Source organism: Oryctolagus cuniculus, chromosome X, assembly GCF_051225735.1.
Source record: "Oryctolagus cuniculus isolate XC-2025 breed Fujian yellow rabbit chromosome X, ASM5122573v1, whole genome shotgun sequence".
Lineage (NCBI taxonomy): Eukaryota > Metazoa > Chordata > Mammalia > Lagomorpha > Leporidae > Oryctolagus > Oryctolagus cuniculus.
In genome coordinates, this window is record NC_142888.1 from 129853116 (window position 1) to 129870768 (window position 17653).

The 17653-nt window shown below is 47.4% G+C and overlaps 1 protein-coding gene across 2 annotated transcripts in view; it reads left to right on the top strand.

Annotated features, from left to right (window-relative positions):
• Window positions 1-17653, top strand: part of CNGA2 (cyclic nucleotide gated channel subunit alpha 2) — a 46752-nt gene that overhangs the window by 19278 nt on the left and 9821 nt on the right. The window contains exon 3 of one of the 2 annotated variants that reach the window (XM_051833841.3): window positions 1641-1670. The exons of the other annotated variant lie outside the window; for it this stretch is intronic. Within the exon in view, the coding sequence (XP_051689801.1) occupies window positions 1641-1670 (30 nt within the window). The remainder of the gene's footprint in view (window positions 1-1640; window positions 1671-17653) is intronic. 2 annotated transcript variants of the gene reach the window in all.

Below are 17653 nucleotides of genomic sequence, written 5' to 3' on the forward strand. Positions count from 1 at the left end.
CGGGAGGAAGCTAGAACAAAATGCATTCCCTCTGTCTCCCTGTGATGTGTCCCAGCCACCGCAGAGTCTATTGCAAAACGTTTGGTGGGTTCAACTTATAAGATCAATTGGATTGATTTTTTCCCAATTCTTTAATGTCTTTTCCAGCCATTTAGAGCCAAATTCGAACCCCAAGATATACACGATCCAATCAGGATCACCTGTTGTTTTTTTTTTTTGTTTGTTTTTGTTGTTTTTTTTTTTTTTTTTGGACAGGCAGAGTGGACAGTGAGAGAGAGACAGAGAGAAAGGTCTTCCTTTTCCGTTGGTTCACCCCCCTAATGGCCGCTACGGCCGGTGTGCTATGGCTGACGCACTGCGCTGATCCAAAGCCAGGAGCCAGGTGCTTCCTCCTGGTCTCTCATGTGGGTGCAGGGCCCAAGCACTTGGGCCATCCTCCACTGCCTTCCCAGGCCACAGCAGAGAGTTGGACTAGAAGAAGAGCAACCGGGACAGAATCCAGAGGCCTGATCGGGACTAGAACCCTGGGTACCGGCACCACAGGCGGAGGATTAGCCTAGTGAGCCGCAGTGCCGGCCCAGGATCACCTTCTAAACATAGTTCATGCTATGTCATATCCAGAAAATTCCATATCTATAGCACTCTAGGGTGACTCATGCCACATGACATTTATGATGGTTCTTTTTTTTTGGACAGGCAGAGTTATACAGTGAGAGAGAGAGACAGAGAGAAAGGTATTCCTTTTTCCATTGGTTCACCCCCCAAATGGCCGCTACAGCTGGCATGCTATGGCTGGCATGCTGCGCTGATCCAAAGCCAGGAGCCAGGTGCTTCCTCCTGGTCTCCCATGGGGGTGCAGGGCCCAAGCACCTGGGCCATCCTCCACTGCCTTCCCAGGCCACAGCAGAGAGCTGGACTAGAAAAGGAGCAACTGGGACAGAATCCAGTGCCCCAGCTGGGACTAGAACCCAGTGTGCCGGTGCCGCAGGCGGAGGATTAGCCTAGTGAGCCACAGAGCTGGCCTATGATGGTTCTTATAACACCCAAGCCTGCTTCTTCCATAGCCTTTCCTCTCTGTCTGCAGTGCTCTTTTTCTTGATTTCCCATGGCTGGACCTTTTGAGACTTTCAGATCTTTGCCTCAATATTGTCTCCTATTTTTCAAGAAGCAGCCCCCTGTCACTATCCTGTTACCTTTTTTTTTTAAATAAAGATTTATTTATTTGAAAGAGTTACACAGAGAGGGACACACACACACGGAGAGAGAGAGAGAGAGAGAGAGAGAGAGAGAGAGAGAGAGAGGTCTTCCATCTGCTGGTTCACTTTCCCAGATGCCCACAATGGCCAGGGCTGAGCCAAGCTAAAGCCAGAAGCCAGGAGCTACTTCTGGGTCTCCTATGTGGGTGGCATTGGCCCAAACACTTGAGCTTTTCCCAGGCCTTTAGCCATTAGCAGGGAGCTGGATCAGAAAGGGAGCATCTGGGACTTGAACTGGCAGCCATATGAGATGACAGTGTTGCAGGTGGCTGCTTTACCTGCTACACCACAGTGCCCAGCCCTGCTATTCTGTTTTTAAACCTCTTATAGAACACATTTCTCTCTGTCTGAATTTGCAGTGATGGATTATTTCTTGTTTTGCAGTTTCCACTCCTTTTTATTCACAAACAAATGGTGAGTTTCTTGATGATTGGGATCTTGTCTCTTGGTCTTGCTATCTTTCCACTAACCTAACCCAGAGCCTGACTGTCAGTAAACAGTTGAACCAGTTTTTTTTTAAATTATTTTATTTATTTGAAAGGCAGAGTTACAGAGAGAAGTAGAGAGAGAGGTGTAGAGAGAGAGAGAGAGAGATCTTCCATCTGCTGACTCATTCCCCAAATTGCTGCAATGACCAGTGCTGGGCCAGGCTGAAGCCAGGAGCCAGGAGCTTCTTCCAGATCTCCCACATGGGTGCAGGGGCTCAAGCACTTGGGCCATTCTCTGCTGCTTTTCCAGGAGCATTAGCAGAGAGCTGGATCAGAAGTGGCACAGCTGAAACTTGAACCAACACCCATATGGAATGCTGGGGCTGCAGACCGAGGCTTTAACCTGCTGTGCCTCCCCCTCCCCCCATTTAACATTTGAACAGATAAACGAAGGGAGGCCTGGGACCACCTGGTGAACAGTGATGAACAGAAGATGAGTGATTGCCAAGAAGTTTGGGGACTCTGCCTTCTTTCTGGCATGTGTTGTGTCCTGCAATCCCTGGGCCAACTTCTATAGGTGCTCCTGGGGCTTCTATTTTTCTCTCTAGAAATGATGGCACATGGATCCCAGTCTCTGGGGTTCTCCCAGAGTCTATAGAATTTGGAACCAAAGGCTGCTGGCTCTGCTGTAGCCCAGCCAGTTTGGAATATGACTCCCATGGAGGTCCTTGACACAGTTGGCCAGATCAGTTGTAGGGGCTTCAGTCTGACCATAGTAGGTGGCACAAGATCAGAAGGTCCTTGACACAGTTGGCTAGATCAGTTGTAGGGGCTTTAGTCTGACCACAGTAGGTGGCACAAGATCAGAAGCTGATTGACGAGGAGGAGGAAGCTTCTGATTGCTGAACAAGCAAATCAGGGCAGGGAGGTTCTGTGGAAGGTCAGGACTACCCTTTAGTATTCTCAGGGGTCAACCCTGGGAGTCCAGACGCCTGAAGCACGTATGGCTCAGTAGTCAGTAGTCCTCCTTTCCTGCAGATTCCATATCCGCAGATTCAACCACCTGTGGATTAAAAATACTCAGAAGGAAATTGCATCTATAGTGAACATATATGGGGTTTTTCTTGCCATTATTCCCCCAAACAATGCAGTCTAATAATTATTGCATAATATTACATTGTATCAGTTATCATAAGTAATCCAGAGATGATTTAAAGTATAAGGGAGTATGTGTAAAGGTTTTATGCAGTTATGTAAGCACTTTGGGCATCTGTGCATTTTGGTATTTGTGGAACTCCTGGAATCAACCCTCTGTGGATACAGAAGAAAAACTGTATAAAGTACTTTAAAACTCTAGTTTGTGAAATTACACTTTCCTTTATTTAAAATTATCTATTTATCTATCTACCAACTTATCATCTATCTATTATCTATCTCTATATCAGGCTGGGACTAAGGTAAGGAAAATAAACCTACTATGCTTCCTGGCTGTTAGGAAATCCACTCAAGTGAGTCTGACGATTTTGTTGCCAATCCTTTAAGCTACATTCAGTGTGCGTTAGGGAATGTTCTGGAAAACATAGTAGCTGTACTACTGCAAAGGATAGTGGGAAAAGGCAGCCATTTTGGAGGAGAGAGACGTGATCATCTAGGGCATTGCATGAGTCCCAAAGTTCTGTAGCCAATCCTCTAGTTATATTTACTATGGGACAGGGAAAGTTTTAGAAAAATGGTGGCTATACATTTGCAGAAGTTGTTAGGAAAAGGCAAGACAGAACTTGACTATCACAGGGCATCATAGGAGTCTCATATTCTATAGTCAATCCTTTAAGCTACTTTCAACATGGATGGTAAAAAGTTTTAAGAAATTAGTTGTTGCATTGTTGCAAAGGATACTGAGAAAAGACAACAAATGTTGGAGAGGACGTGAGAATTGACTGCTCTAGGGAATCATCTCAAATCAACAGACTTTAAGTTACATTCTCTGCAGGTAAAAAGTGTTCTAGAAAAATGGTGGTCATGCTGTTGCAGAAGACACTGGGAAAAGGCCGTTATTTAGGAGAGGAGGGAAGCTTACTGTTGTAGGAAGTCATGTGAATTCCACTACTCTGTAGTCAAAGCTACATTCAAGTAGATGAGGGCAAAAATTGTGGTTATACTGCTCTAAAGTGCAACTAGACTACAAAGAAAGGGAGATTTGACTATTCTTTGGAGTGGATTACAATAAATGCTGAAATGATTCCACCCTTTACAAATAATAGGAAAAAGACTTTCTAGTTCACAGACCTCTTGGGAATAAAATTAAGTCAGGAATATTGATTTGGTATTCTGTGTCCAAAGACTGAAGCCAAATCAAGTTGCTCCAGGGGGTCAGACTCCAATAAGCCACTCATGGCTCTGGGTTAATTAAAGTTAGCTGTGAAGACTAGAGGAATTACAGTTTTAAAATATAGACATTATATTGAATTCAGAAATTAAATTTAAAAATTGAATTAATTAATTATATTCATCCATTCATTCACTTTTGAATAAAACAATTCATGAAACTTATTGCCTCTGGGAGAAACATACCATACAAAGGTAATAGTAATAACAATAATAATAATAATAATATCCTTTCTGCTGCTTCTGGAAAAAGGTAGTGTGTGACTTAAAAATATGAAAATAATAATTTTTTTTAAAAATTGGGACGATGCTGTCGTGTAGTAAGCTAAGCCTCCACCTACAGTGCCAGCATCCCATATGGGCGCTGATTCGTGTCCTGGCTGCTACTCTTCTGATCCAGCTCTCTGCTTATGGCCTGGGAAAGCAGTGGGGCATGGCTCAGGTGCTTGGACCCCTGCATCTATGTGGGAGACCTGGAAGAAACTCCTGGCTCCTGGCTTGGGATCGGCCCAGCTGCGGCTGTTGCAGCCATTTGGGGAGTGAACCAGTGGATGGAAGACCTCTCTCTGTTTCTCCCTCTCTCTGTGTGCAACTCTACCTCTGAAATCAATAAATGAAGTTTTTGAAAAATGATTAACAGAAGGAAGTTAGGACTCACTGCAGTTCACAGATTTTTCCCAACCTCAATCACATGTATATAAAAGGCTTATATTTTATAATGCATGTAATTCCACATAGAGTTTCTAAAATTAAAAAGAAAAAAGCAACAAGACAAATAGCTGTTTTTGCATAGTCATACCTGCCTTATTGTGAGTGATCACAATAAATGTATTAACAACCTATAGGTGGTATTGTGAAGTTAATTCTTATTGTATTGATCTATTGACAACAAACTGTTATCTCTTTTTTTAAGATTTATTTATTTACTTATTTGAAAGTCAGAGTTACACAGAGAGAAGGAGAGCCAGAGAGAGAGAGCGAGAGCGAGAGCGAGAGAGAGAGAGAGAGAGAGAGGTCTTCCATTCGCTAGTTCACTCCTCAATTGGCCACAATGGCCGGAGCTGTGCCGATCTGAAGCCAGGAGCCAGGAGCTTCTTCTGGGTCTCCCATGTGGGTGCAGGGGCCCAAGGACTTGGGCCATCTTCCACTGCTTTCCCAGGCCATAGCAGAGAGCTGGATTGGAAGTGGAGCAGCTGGGACTAGAACCAGCACCCATATGGGATTCCGGCACTGCGGGCGGTGGCTTTACCTGCTACAGCACAGCACAGGCCCCCAAACTGCTATCTCAAACAAGCAAAAGTACTCAGTCACTAGCTTATCATTCTTATTTTGCCTTCAGAGTCTCAGAAAATATTTTGTCCTTCTGGCTCCAACCAATAGGAAAATCAAGGAGGAGAAGTCTGGAGATAGTTGTAGGAGAAACTTTTAATCCAATTCCCCTTTATAGTCCTGGGGGAATACCCATTGTGCTTTCCAGATTGTTTTTGAAGCATCCTAAGAAGATCAGAGATTATGACTGTGAACTATTGTTCACAAAATGTTACTCCAATATTTGTGTTCTCCTCTAGAGATACATCTTGCATTATTCCAGCAAATATGGCATGGTGGCCAAGATCCTAGTGGACTCCTTTGCACTGACTTGGCTTCACCTTCAGCTTTATGTTGTCGCTTAAGAACAAGAAGGATTGTGGATCTTCCTCTGCATATCGGGGTGCCTCCTGCCAGGTGACGGGTTCTACTGCAACAGGGGGAGTGGGTAAGGAACAGGCTGGCCCTCAGGGCATCCTTAAGTGCCACAATGAAGAGGACTTCCTTTTGCAGCACTATCCCCTACCCAGAGTTTTCTTATCCATTGAGTTTTTTTAATTTAATTAATTTATTTGAAAGGCAGAGTTAGAGAGAGGCAGAGGCAGAGAGAGCACACGAGTGAAAGAGGTCTTCCATCTGCTGATTCACTCCCAGATGGCCACATCAGCTGGAGCTGAGTGGATCCAAAGCCAGGAGCCAGGAGCTTCTTCCTGATCTCCCACGCAGGTGCATGGGTCCAAGGAGTTGGGTCATCTTCTACTGCTTTCCCAGGCCATAGCTGAGAGCTAGATTGAAGTGGAGCAGCCGGGACTGCAGCTGGTACCCATACGGGATGCTGGTACTGCTGCTACCTGCTATGCCACAGCGCCAGTTCATTGGGTTTAAATTTGGGCTTGAGTAAGTGCAAGGCTGCAAGCCAGGTGGCAAGAGATGACTGCATGATTATTTTATGTACAGACCTTCGGTTCACATCCCCATTTTACACTTCTATTGTTTTAAATCTCTCTCTATCTCTCGCTCTCTCTCTCTATATATATAGATATATAGATATGTTTGAAAGGCAGAGTGATAGAGAAAGGGAGAGACAGAGAGAAAGATCTCCCACTTGGTGGTTTACTCCCCAAGTGGCCACAATGGCCAGAGCTGGGTTGAAAGCAGAGCAGCCAAGGCTTGAACCTGAACTGGCAGTTCGATATGAGGATACCAGCAACAAGGGCAGCAGCTTAATGAGCAACTCCACAAGGCCAGCTCCTCCGGTCCCGTAGTTGAGATACTCCCACTCCTTTGTCCATTGTCCCTGCAGCTTCCAGGTGAGTTCCTTCTCGCTACTGTCGGAAGAACTCAGAGGGAGGGGCTGAGGTTGCTAGGCCTATCCACACAGACAGCTGACCCTGGGTCCACGAGGCCAAGCCTGGACCCCCTGCTTCTCACCAAGAGGAACTCGCTGCCTCCTCTGCCCTATTGAGATGTCAGGGGTTTCCAGAACAGCCCGGCTCATCAGCTCGGCTCTTGGTCCCTGTGCAGCTGTGAGTAATCACCAAGTGTCCGCATGCCCTGGAGGACCAGGGCACCACCTTATGCCACAGGGTGGCTCTGCTCTTTAGCATGCTGGGGTCTACCTGCATTGCCAACCTGTGGCTGTGGATGCGCCAGTGAGGCTTCAGTACTGCCTGGGCCCTCCCTCTTTACCTTCTGCCTTTTGCTGTCTGGGCCACCCTTGCCCCCTCTCCTGCCAGCTACCAGCAGCCCAATGCAGTGTCAGGGCCCATTTTCAACTCCGGGTATGAAATGAACATAACCCTCTGTGTGTGCACGAGAGAAGATGAGAGAGTGAGATGGAGAAAGAAAAACGCAGAAGATGGAGACACAGAAGATTCCTGAGTCCTGGAGCCTGCTCTGCTAGCCACTCTCTGGTCCCCAGTGGGCCCCAACACAATGAGGGGCTCCTCCACTCTTGCCATACTTCTTAGACGAGGACGGGGGGCCTCCTGTCAGCCCTGGGGGATACTTCCTTACAGGCCACCTGTCCACACCCTGCAGCCTCAGGACCAACATGGCCCAAAACACGGGAGTATTGAGGGAAGCGAGGAGGTGGAGCATCCTGCCCATGCCAGGGAGGGCAGTCCAGCAGCTCAACACTGCCACTGCTTTTGGTGCCACGAAAGGCAAGCACGCAGAGGGGCCAGACACTAAGGCTACCAAGAGGCCTGCACTTGCACGGTCTTTTCATGGCCGCCTCTTTCTTGTACCCCAACCAAGCCCTTAAGCAGGGAAGCTAAGAGAAACAGCAAGGTGTAGCCTGGTGTGCGGGGCTAGGTCTGCCCTCTGGGGCCTGGGTGTGTGTGTGTGCTGTGCAGCCTCAGACATGTTTGCAGGAAAAGTCTGCTTGAAAATCTGTTGTGAAACAAAGGCTCCCCTTTGGGAGCAATTTAGCTAAGCTGCAAACAAACAGCATGGTGACTCCCCTGGAGGAACACCGCTGAGCGAGGTGAGCTCAGATGGAGCTTTTACCTGGGTCTGGGGTGCCCTCTGCCAGCCCTGCTGGGAGCCAGTTGCTAGTCCTGCCATCCTGCTGTACCTCCACACCTGCTTGCTCAGGAAGGCCTCAGAACCCTCCTGAGGGGCCCTGGAGCCAGAGTTGCCTCAACTTGGGCTCCATAACCTTCTAGAAGACAGGACCAGGCCCTCTGCAGGGTTCTTTAGCAAGTGTGGGAATTGTATTGTGGGGTAGCATGCCAGGAGGTAGGTTGACATTCAGGCCTTTAGGCTCTGATCCACGATTTGCCCCTGCCCCTCACCCTCGCCTTGCTCAACCTCTCCATCATGAGCCTAACCTTTCTCCCAAGAAGCCATGAACTTCCCCATGGAAAGCAGTGCACTACAGGTGAGTGGGGGAGGGGAGAAAGTCATCCTGCAGCCTGCTGTTTATTGCTCACTCATCTGGTACTGGAGGGGTCCGCTGTGAGTCCTACCACTGGCTCAGAGCTACTGGAGGGCAGGGGCTTTCCTCTCTTTCTGCACCTCTGGCACCTGGCACAAGTAAAGGGCTGGTGTGATGGCCTCTAGATTAGAGTTCCCAGAGAGCAGTTCCAGCCTTGGTGATAGCCAACTGGCCTTTAGGGAGTGCCTTCTGTAAAAACACGTTCCCCCTCAAAGTAAGGCAATTCGGCCCATCATTTTCTACAGGCGCACCCTCGATGTGCTCTATGCATTGCCTTTAGAAATATTTCATTAGGGGCTGGAGTTGTGGCATAGTATGTTAAGCATCCACCTGCAACACTGGCAACCCTTATAGGTGCCGTTTTGTTTCGTTTTGTTTCCCAGCTGCTCCTTTTCCAATTCAGCTCTCTGCTATGGCCTAGGAAAGCAGTAGAACATGGTCCAAGTCCTTGGGACCCTGCACCTGCATGAGAGACCCAGAAGAAGCTCCTGGCTCCTGGCTTCAAATCAGCTCAGTTCCAGCCATTGTGGCCATTTGGGGAGTGAACCAGTAGATGGAAAACCTTTCTCTCTGTCTCTTCCTCTCTCTGTGTGTGTCACTCTACCTATCAAATAAATAAATAATATATTTAAAAAACAGAAATATTTCATTACACACATTGTACATGGGAATATTCTCACCAAGGGTGACCAACCATTCCAGGCATAGCTGATTCAGCTCCTTGCCCCCAGTGACAAGTCCCTCCACAGTGGTAATGCTCAGGGTTGACGTTGTGTGTATCCTTGCAAATACTCTATGCGGTTACACTCACATTACATGCACTTCTGTGCTCCCTGGGCTTTGTGTGTATGATGTCACTGAAGGCTCCCACACAGACCCTGAGCAGGGGCTGCTTTTACAAGCCATCAGCGTATGTGGGGAAAGCTGTAAGCCTCTGGTCATGCCCTGCCCTGTTGGGCAGGTCCCCAGTTCCCTGTCAGTCCTGGGCAAGAGCCGAAATGCAGCGTTCCAGCTCTTCTGTCTCAGATTGCCTTCCTAGCAGCTGGGAGGAAGGCAGGCAGCGAAAGGTGGGCATGTGATGAGGGGAACATGAAGGTACAGAGAGGGGGCTCAAGTCCCAGTCTCATGAGAAGGAACAAACGGCTAACCACCCCAGGGCTCTTGCCCCCTTTCCATTTCTGAAGCCCAACTTTTTGAGGAGACCAAGCCCAGGGGACCTTACAGGTGAACGACGGACTCCTGTCCTCAGGTCAGCCACACCCCAGGTACCTCTCCTCTCTCCCAGTTATCTCAGGTGAGTTGCCTGGACTGTGCCAAGGTCTCAAGGCAGGTGCAAGCTGGCTGTGAGCTGGAGGCATTGAATCCCCAGACACAAAGCCCTGAGCACACGCCATGTAGAGGAAGATTCCTTGGGGAGCTTGGGAGGGGCTGGCTCCTGGATCTGGGCAGACAAGCAGCTTCCATAGTGAGGCAGCTCAGGATCCAGCCATCACTTCAGCTTCTCCAGTGGGCAGCTGGCATCCTGGGCCACACTCTCAAGCTTCCCTTTCTATGAGCATGAGCTCCTCCGGATCTCTGCTAACTTGTCCTGCTGACATTGGCCAGGGTGGGGCACCTCTCTGATTGAGAAGCTGCCAGATATATGGTTGGGGGCTCAGGGATCCCACTGGCCCAGCAACGAGAGCAGCAGGAGGTCTCTGATGGCTTCAGGTGCTGATGCGCTCTCAAAGGCTTGTCTCTGACTGGAGGCTGCACAGACAGACCAACGCATGCTGACTGTGGCCACAGGAGCCCCTTCTTCTGAAACCATCTAATTGGTAAGAAAATGGGCTGGCATTGGGCTGACATCTTCCTGTGGTTATAGGCTGGGCTGGTGGCTTCCACAGAGGTTGGGGCTGCGGCCAGTAAAAGTGTATGGGTTCTAGAACAGGGCTTGACTTGGGCCTTCATATGTGTGGCTTGACAAGGGGGCTGAGCACAGTGGCTGTATGAGGATATGTTGTCCCTTGTCAAAGCAGCCAAATGAAACCATGAGGGTTCTAAGAGTGGAGGCACCTAGTGCCACACACTAGCTTGCACCAAGGCAGTGGAGCTTGGTCCTCTCCTGAGAGGGCAGCTGGGAGGGTGGCTGGAGATGGCTTGGTGCAGGGGGGTCGAGGAGTCGCTTGGCCATGCAAGGTTTGGTGAGAGTAACAGGGAGGGGTGGCCTTGCCATGGCACCTGCCTCTGCTGCCTGCCTGGCCCAGAGCATTTCTGGGCCTCCCAATCTCAGAGCATGGGGAGCGAGCCGGTTGGAGCTCCTTGGTGCTGTGCATATAAGAAGCAGTGGAGATCGAGGTGAGAGGTTTTGTTGGGCCTCTCCCAGAAACCCTGCTGGAACTGCAGCCCATAATTTAGGATCTTTGAAGTTCACCCTGGCTTCCTGAGGTGATCCTTGGAGAAAGTCACCCATTCCAGGCCCCTCAGGCTTTGGAGGCAGCCCCTTTGCTATTTGGGCAACTGCATCTGCAAGGGAGCTCTTTGAATGTCTGGTTGAGGGCAGATTCTGCAGCCAGGTGGTAGGCCTGGAGCAGGGCAGAATTTAATCTAGAGCTCCATCAAGCCTGGCACCCTGTTCTGGCCTTCCAGCTGAGCTTGAGACTGGACCAGCAGGTGCGAGCTCTGCCCATGTCACCCTGCAGCCAGAAGGGGCAGCTAGCATTGGGGCAGCCTCATCACTAGACCTCCTGCCAATGGCTAGGACCCTGCACGCTTTCTTCTGCACATCTGAGCACCTCTGTCCCTTAATACCACTTGCCAGTGAGCATCCTCTCCAGAGAGAGGGATACTGAAAGTTTGAACTGGGAACATACAAGTGCTTTGAACACAGCCTCATCTGTGGCAGGCAAGGTGTGTATCTGGATGGTCCTCAGGTATCACAATAGGCTCAGGATGGCCAGAACCAGCCCTGGCCACACTGCCACTACGCTTCAGCAATGAAAAACTCTCACAGGAGATGAAGCTGAAAGTTAGGTCTCGGAAGATCTTGAAGGGGTTTGAATGCCCACGGGCAGTTTGGAATTTATTGTATAAATTATCCCTCCATTCAGTATGCAAATACCTAATGCTATTTTAAATATTCAGAACCCAGCAAGGAACGAGGCAACATGGTTCCTGCTCACATAGATGTGACCCTCTATTCATAGTTCATTGTCAGGAGATGATACATCTGCAACAGAAATAAACTAGGAAATAGTGAACAGGAAACAAGGTGTCGATTTGGGAAAGTGCAGGATAAGTTCAGAGAATACATTCATCCATTCATCCATTTATCTATTCATTCATTTTCCAAATATGTATCAAGCACCTATTATGTGCTCGCTCTTGGGCTAGGCTCTAAGAAGTAGTGACTAAGCAAAATAGGCAAGTCCCTGCCTTATAAACTTTAAATTTTTGTTCATGGGTTTTGGAAGTGGGTGTGACATACAGGCCCAGGCATTGAACCAAGGAACTAGCACATGTGGTGTGGAAGTTAGGGAAAAGGCAGGGCTGGGATTCCAAGGCAGAGAAATAGTGAGGCCGAAGTCTGTGATAGCATTTAGGCAGGACCTAGGGAGGCAGCTGTCAGGATGGATGGGGATGGAGTGGGAGATATCAAGGTTGACTCCTGGGTTTCTGAATTAAGCACATGTGGGGAACGATGAGCCTTTCTCAGGGTAAGCCATTGGGGAGATCGGAGTTGGGGCTGAGGGGCAGCAGGTCATGTCAGTTTGGACCATGTGGAGTTCAGGGGCTCCCTGGCTTCCCCCAGTGATAGTGAGATCCTGTAGGCACCTAGGGACCTGGAGCTCACGAGGGGCTTCTCAGTGAGGGCAGGAGGTTTAGTTACACTCACTAGAATCCAGCCTGTCGTGGGATGCCTCCTGAGGGAGTCCTCGCCCGGGGTAAGGACTATGCATGACCGATACCAGGTATACTGCCCCACCCCCACCTTTGTAAAGAGACAAAGACTTCAGCAAACATGCCAAGTTTTTGATATCATGGTGTCCACACTGGGAGCTCCTGCCCATTGTCCAAGACCAACCACAGAAGCTTGCCAGGCCTATTGGGCAAACTCCTGCCCTCTGTGTATCCTGTTGGATGTTTCATTCATTCTACAAAGAGTTTTTGGGGCACCAGTCTGGAGCTTGGCGTTGGGGTGGCTAGTGACAGCCAATGGTGGTTCAGCATGCCAGGCACGTTCTCCCCCACCTCAGCTCCCCCAGCTGAGCTCCGTACGACTCTCCCTCCAAGAGCTGGCGTATGCCAGGTCAAGGCAGCTTCATAAGCCCCAGAGCTCACTGTTCTTGGTGCAGTTCTTACCCTAACTGTTCCTTTGATGCTCATGCCCCCATTCACCTGTGCTTTGGGAGCCAGAGTGTTTAGATGTGAATTTGTGCAATGGAGATGATAACAGCATCAGCCTTGTCAGGTTGTCGTGAGATTAATGAGTTAACTTATGTCATGTGCTCGCCGTTCCCTGAGTGAGACCTACTTCCCCAAGTCTCTAGGTAATAGCTGCCTGCCTCCCCACTTCCCTCCCTGCCTGCCCTTATTACCATATTCACCCGTGGTGTGAATGTGATCCCTCCTTTCGTGTCATACTCCGCTGGCTGCTCAGGCCTTTCCCCAGTGCAATGGCTAGAACTGGGTATCTGGGGGACTGATTTCTGGCTAAAACTTGGAGTCTATCTGGGCTATCAGTCATGGAAGAGATCTGTTCCCAACCATGTGGAAAAATCTCTGAGTTGACTGGGTATGAACTGAAACCTGAATTTAGGGTGAGTGGAATTGAAAATGCAGCAGGGATGTCACTTTGAAGGCACACTGAGCCCACCCCCCCAAGATGATCCACTGGAGCCCCTCTCTTCTACCTGCTGCTTTAGGCTCAGCAGTCAGCTCTTATGAGTTCTGTCTCCCAAGATTCATCAGAACTCAGAACAAGTTCTAGCCTTTATGTCTCCCTCCCTCCCTCCCTTCCACCATTGCGGATGCAGTGCTTTCCAGGAGCCAGTGCAGCGCTGGGTAAGGGTGCAGTGCAGTGCAATGCAGAACAATGTAGACACTGACACCTGCCCTCAGGCAGCACATACCCTGGTGCCTGCGCATGGTGGGACTTTGATGCCGGCAAAAAGAGTGGCATGGTCTGGATAGAGGTTTCACCCCAGGACCTGGGAAACTTTGCAGGACGCTGAGGACAGGGAAAATGAACCTGGGCGTGCTCTCCATGGAAATGTGTGACTATTAAACTAGCCTCAAGGCCAGAAGAAGAGGCCCTGAAGTCTCAGTTAGAAATATCTGTCTGTCCAAGAGTGGATGGTGACGATGAAATGATGTGCAGCTTTCCAAGAGCAGCCAGAGAGGAATGTCCAGTTGGAAGTTGGAAGTGACATCTGAAGCTTAGCAGAGGGGTCTTGCTGATAAAATTTACCTTTGTTCCCAAACATTTGATGTCATCCTCACCTTTGTGATTCAGTGAACCCCTTGTGTTGTTTCCCTGGCTACTTTTAAGCTTTTTCCTGTTTTCAATGAATTTGGGCAATTTGATTGTAATGTGTGCAGTTTTGTTCATGCTTCTTACATATGAATGTTATCCAGTGTCTGCCTGTGATTTTACAGCTTTCTTCAAGTTTAAAATAAATTTTGGCCATTATTTCTTCAGATATCTTTTTGGAACCTCCTCCTTTGGGAAGTTCAGTTACACTGTAGTAGGCCATTGAAGTTGTCCAACAGCTCATTGATTCTTTGTTGTTGTCTTTTTTTTATTCTCTTTTCTCTTTATGCTTCACTTTGGATAGCTTATTGTTTTGTTAGTAAGTTCACTAATCTCTTCTGCAATGTTTGCTCTTCTGTTAATCCCCAATAGTACGTTTTTCATCTCACAAGTTTTAGTTTTCATCTTTAGAAGTTTGACATGTATCTTTTTGTATATTCCTTACCAATACTTTGTGAACATATGGCATATGGTATTCTTTTTTTACTTTCTTTTTCAAAAAAGATTTTAGTTATTTATTTGGGAGGTAGAGTTATAGGCAGAGAGAGGGGGAGAGAGAGAGAGAGAGAGAGAGAGAGAGAGAGAGAGATCTTCCACCTGCTGGTTCACTCCCTAAACAGCCACAATGGCCAGAACTGCACTGATCCAAAGCCAGGAACCAGGAACTTCTTCCAGGTCTCCCACATGGGTACAGGGGCCTAAGCACTTGGGCTATCTTCCATTGCTTGCCCAGGCCATAGCAGAGAGCTGGATCAGAAGTGGAGCAGCCAGGACTAGAATTGGTGCCCATATGGGATGCCAGCACCACTGGTGGAGGATTAACCTACTGTACCACTGCACTGGCCCGGCATATGGTATTGTTACCATATCCTTGTCTGCTAATTTTATACTGATGTCAATTCTAGGGTTAATTTTGGAGAAATTATTTCATCATGGAGAAGTTATTTGCGTTCCTGATAACTTTTGAGTGCATGCCACACATTGTAAATTTTACCCTGTTGGGTGTTTTTAATATTTTTCAGTGGGAGTAGAATAGTGTTTAGTTTAAGGACAAATTACTCCTATATATGGAGGCAAGACCCTTGTGGGTATTCTTCTCAATGCCTCATGAATCACTAGGTTTTCTTGTCTGGCTGGTGGTATCAGGCACTATTCCAGTCTCTCTGTGAGAACTGAGGACTGTCATGTCTAATTTTAGGGGTTGGTTCTTTCTTTAGCCATGAATTGCTTCTTCATTGGTTTGAGTGCTTTAGATGGACCCTTTGCAGATCTCCAGGGTGCTCTTTCTCTCTCTCTCTGAAGATGTTAGCTGTGTAGTATGCTCTCCTGTAAACTCCAGCTGCTTTGGTCTCCTTGGATTCTCTGTATGTCTCCTCAACCCAGGGAATCCACTAGGCTCCAGCTACACTTCCCTTCTTTGAAATGGCCTGCAAACTCTCACACAGTAGTAATCTGGAGGCAATCTCAGGGTCAGTGCATTTATTTCCTGTCTCTTAGGGATAACTCTTCTTTGTTGCCTAATGTTTAGAATCTTGAAAATTGTTATTTCATTTTTTTATGTTTGGTTATTTCATTCTGGAGGGTGCATGTGACCCTGTTACTACACTTTGGCCAACAGAAATGTCTTATGTTCCTTTAAAATCAACTAATTAATATAGCAGGGACCCATGCAGAGTTCTGAAAAGTAAAGAGAGAGGGAGTAGCGGACTTCAGAAAGTTCAGGAACCATTCATAGACTTTCATTCAATACTTATTTATTAGGCACTTAACATGGGCCAGGTATTGAGAAAAGATGATAGCAAAAATGAAAGTGATATTGGTGGGAATATGTAGACCTCTGCAGGTGAGGGGGCTCCTGCAGGCAAGGGAGGCGCCTGTTGTATGGGTGTCCATTGCAACATAAGACCCTGGGGTCCTTGACCCCACTCTTGACAGGGGTTCAAACCTGGCCTGGGTTGCTTGGAGCATGTGGGTGGGGGCCAAGTAGAGTCTCCAAGTGCAGCAGGGCAAAGACGGTGCACATATTGCCCTGTGCATCTCTCAACCCCCTTAGAGTAGGAACCATAAAGGTGTCTATGTTAGAGAGAGCCAGCTACTCTGGTGGGTGGAGGAGGAGCAGACATATACAATGCTGCTATGGCCTGACTGGACAGCTTGACCTTGAGCACAGGTACCAGGCTCCCATATAATCAACTGTGATGTCATAAAATTTCCTGAGATGTCGTAATCAATTGAAAAACTCATAAAAGCCATTGGGACATCGTAAATGTACCACTGTGACATTATATTAATTGTGATGCTATTTACATACCATTGTGATATCATAAGCCACCTTTGTATGTTATAATCAATTGTGGTGTCATGAAACCATGGAGATATCATAATTAATTATAATGTAATAGAAATCATTGTGATGTTATAAACAATTGTGATGTCATATTCCTGCCATTGTGATGCCATGAAAACCCTTGAGATGTTGTAATCGATTTCCATGTGATAAACCATCCACCATTGTGGTAACATAAACCTAACATTGTGATGTCATACTCAAATTCATTTGATGTCACAAAGACATTGCAATGTCATAAACCCAAAATTGTGATGCAATAATCAATTGTGATGTAATGAAACACCACTATGAATTTATAATCTATTGTGATACCATAAAATTTATGATTTCATGATAAAAGAAAGTGGTATTGGTGGAGATGTTGAGAAATAAGTGGACATGAGTATGTTTTGATCTGTAGGGTGTGTAGAATATGAAAGAAAGGGAGGAGGCAAAGATGACAAAAATGATTTTGACCTAGTAATTGGGAAAACTTTGCTGCCTTTGCTAAGACACAGATGAGTATGGGAGGATATGGTTTGGAGAAGATGAAGTGCTCTATTTTGGACACTTTGAGCTTGAGATGTATACTCAAAACCCAAGTGGTTATGTCAGGGCTGCAAATGGGTTCAGAAGAGCAGCTGGGCTAGTAGCATACATTTGCAAGTCATCAGCATCCAGAAGTATTTAATGCCATGACACTGGGGGAGGAAATGATGAAGAGAGAAAACATAGGCTCCATCCAAGAATTGAGTTTGGGACACTTCTATCTTTACAGTTGGGGAAGAGGAGGGTTAATGAGTTAGGAGGATGGTGTGGAGAGCAGAATTCATTCTTTCAAGAAGGAAAAAGTGGATAAACTGTTCCAGAGGCTGCTGTGAAATAGAATGGAATGCAAACATAGAAGTGACACTGAGGAAGAATTGTGTTCTTGGCTGTCTGTTTCTTAGGGGAAGCAACACTGAAGTCAGGGACTGCCAGACCCACTTCTGTAACCCAGCACAAGACCTGGCCTATAATAGGTGCCTGGGGCATGTGCACAGAATAGATGAGTGAGTAGAAGAGAACTGAGCAGCAGCCAACCTTGAATGAACTATAAAATAAAACTTCTAATCTTGGCTGCTTGACTAAATTTCCCCTTCGCTCACTGGTTTTGATGTCTATATCCATATTCTAAGAGAATCATCCCCCATATGCTTTTTAAAAAGATTTTATTTATTTATTTGAGAGGCAGAGTTGCAGATAGAGAGAGGGAGAGACAGAGAAAGGTCTTCTCTCTACTGGTTCACTCCCCAAATGGCTGCAGTGGCTGGAACTGGGCTGATCTGAAGCCAGGAGCCGGGAGCTTCCTCTGACTCTCCCATGTGGGTACAGGGGTCCAACACTTGGGCCATCTTCTGCTGCTTTCCTAGGCCATACCAAAGAGGTGGATCAGAAGAGGAGCATCTGGTATATCCCCAGAACTCTAATGTCATCCCTCTTCTCTCTTCTCAA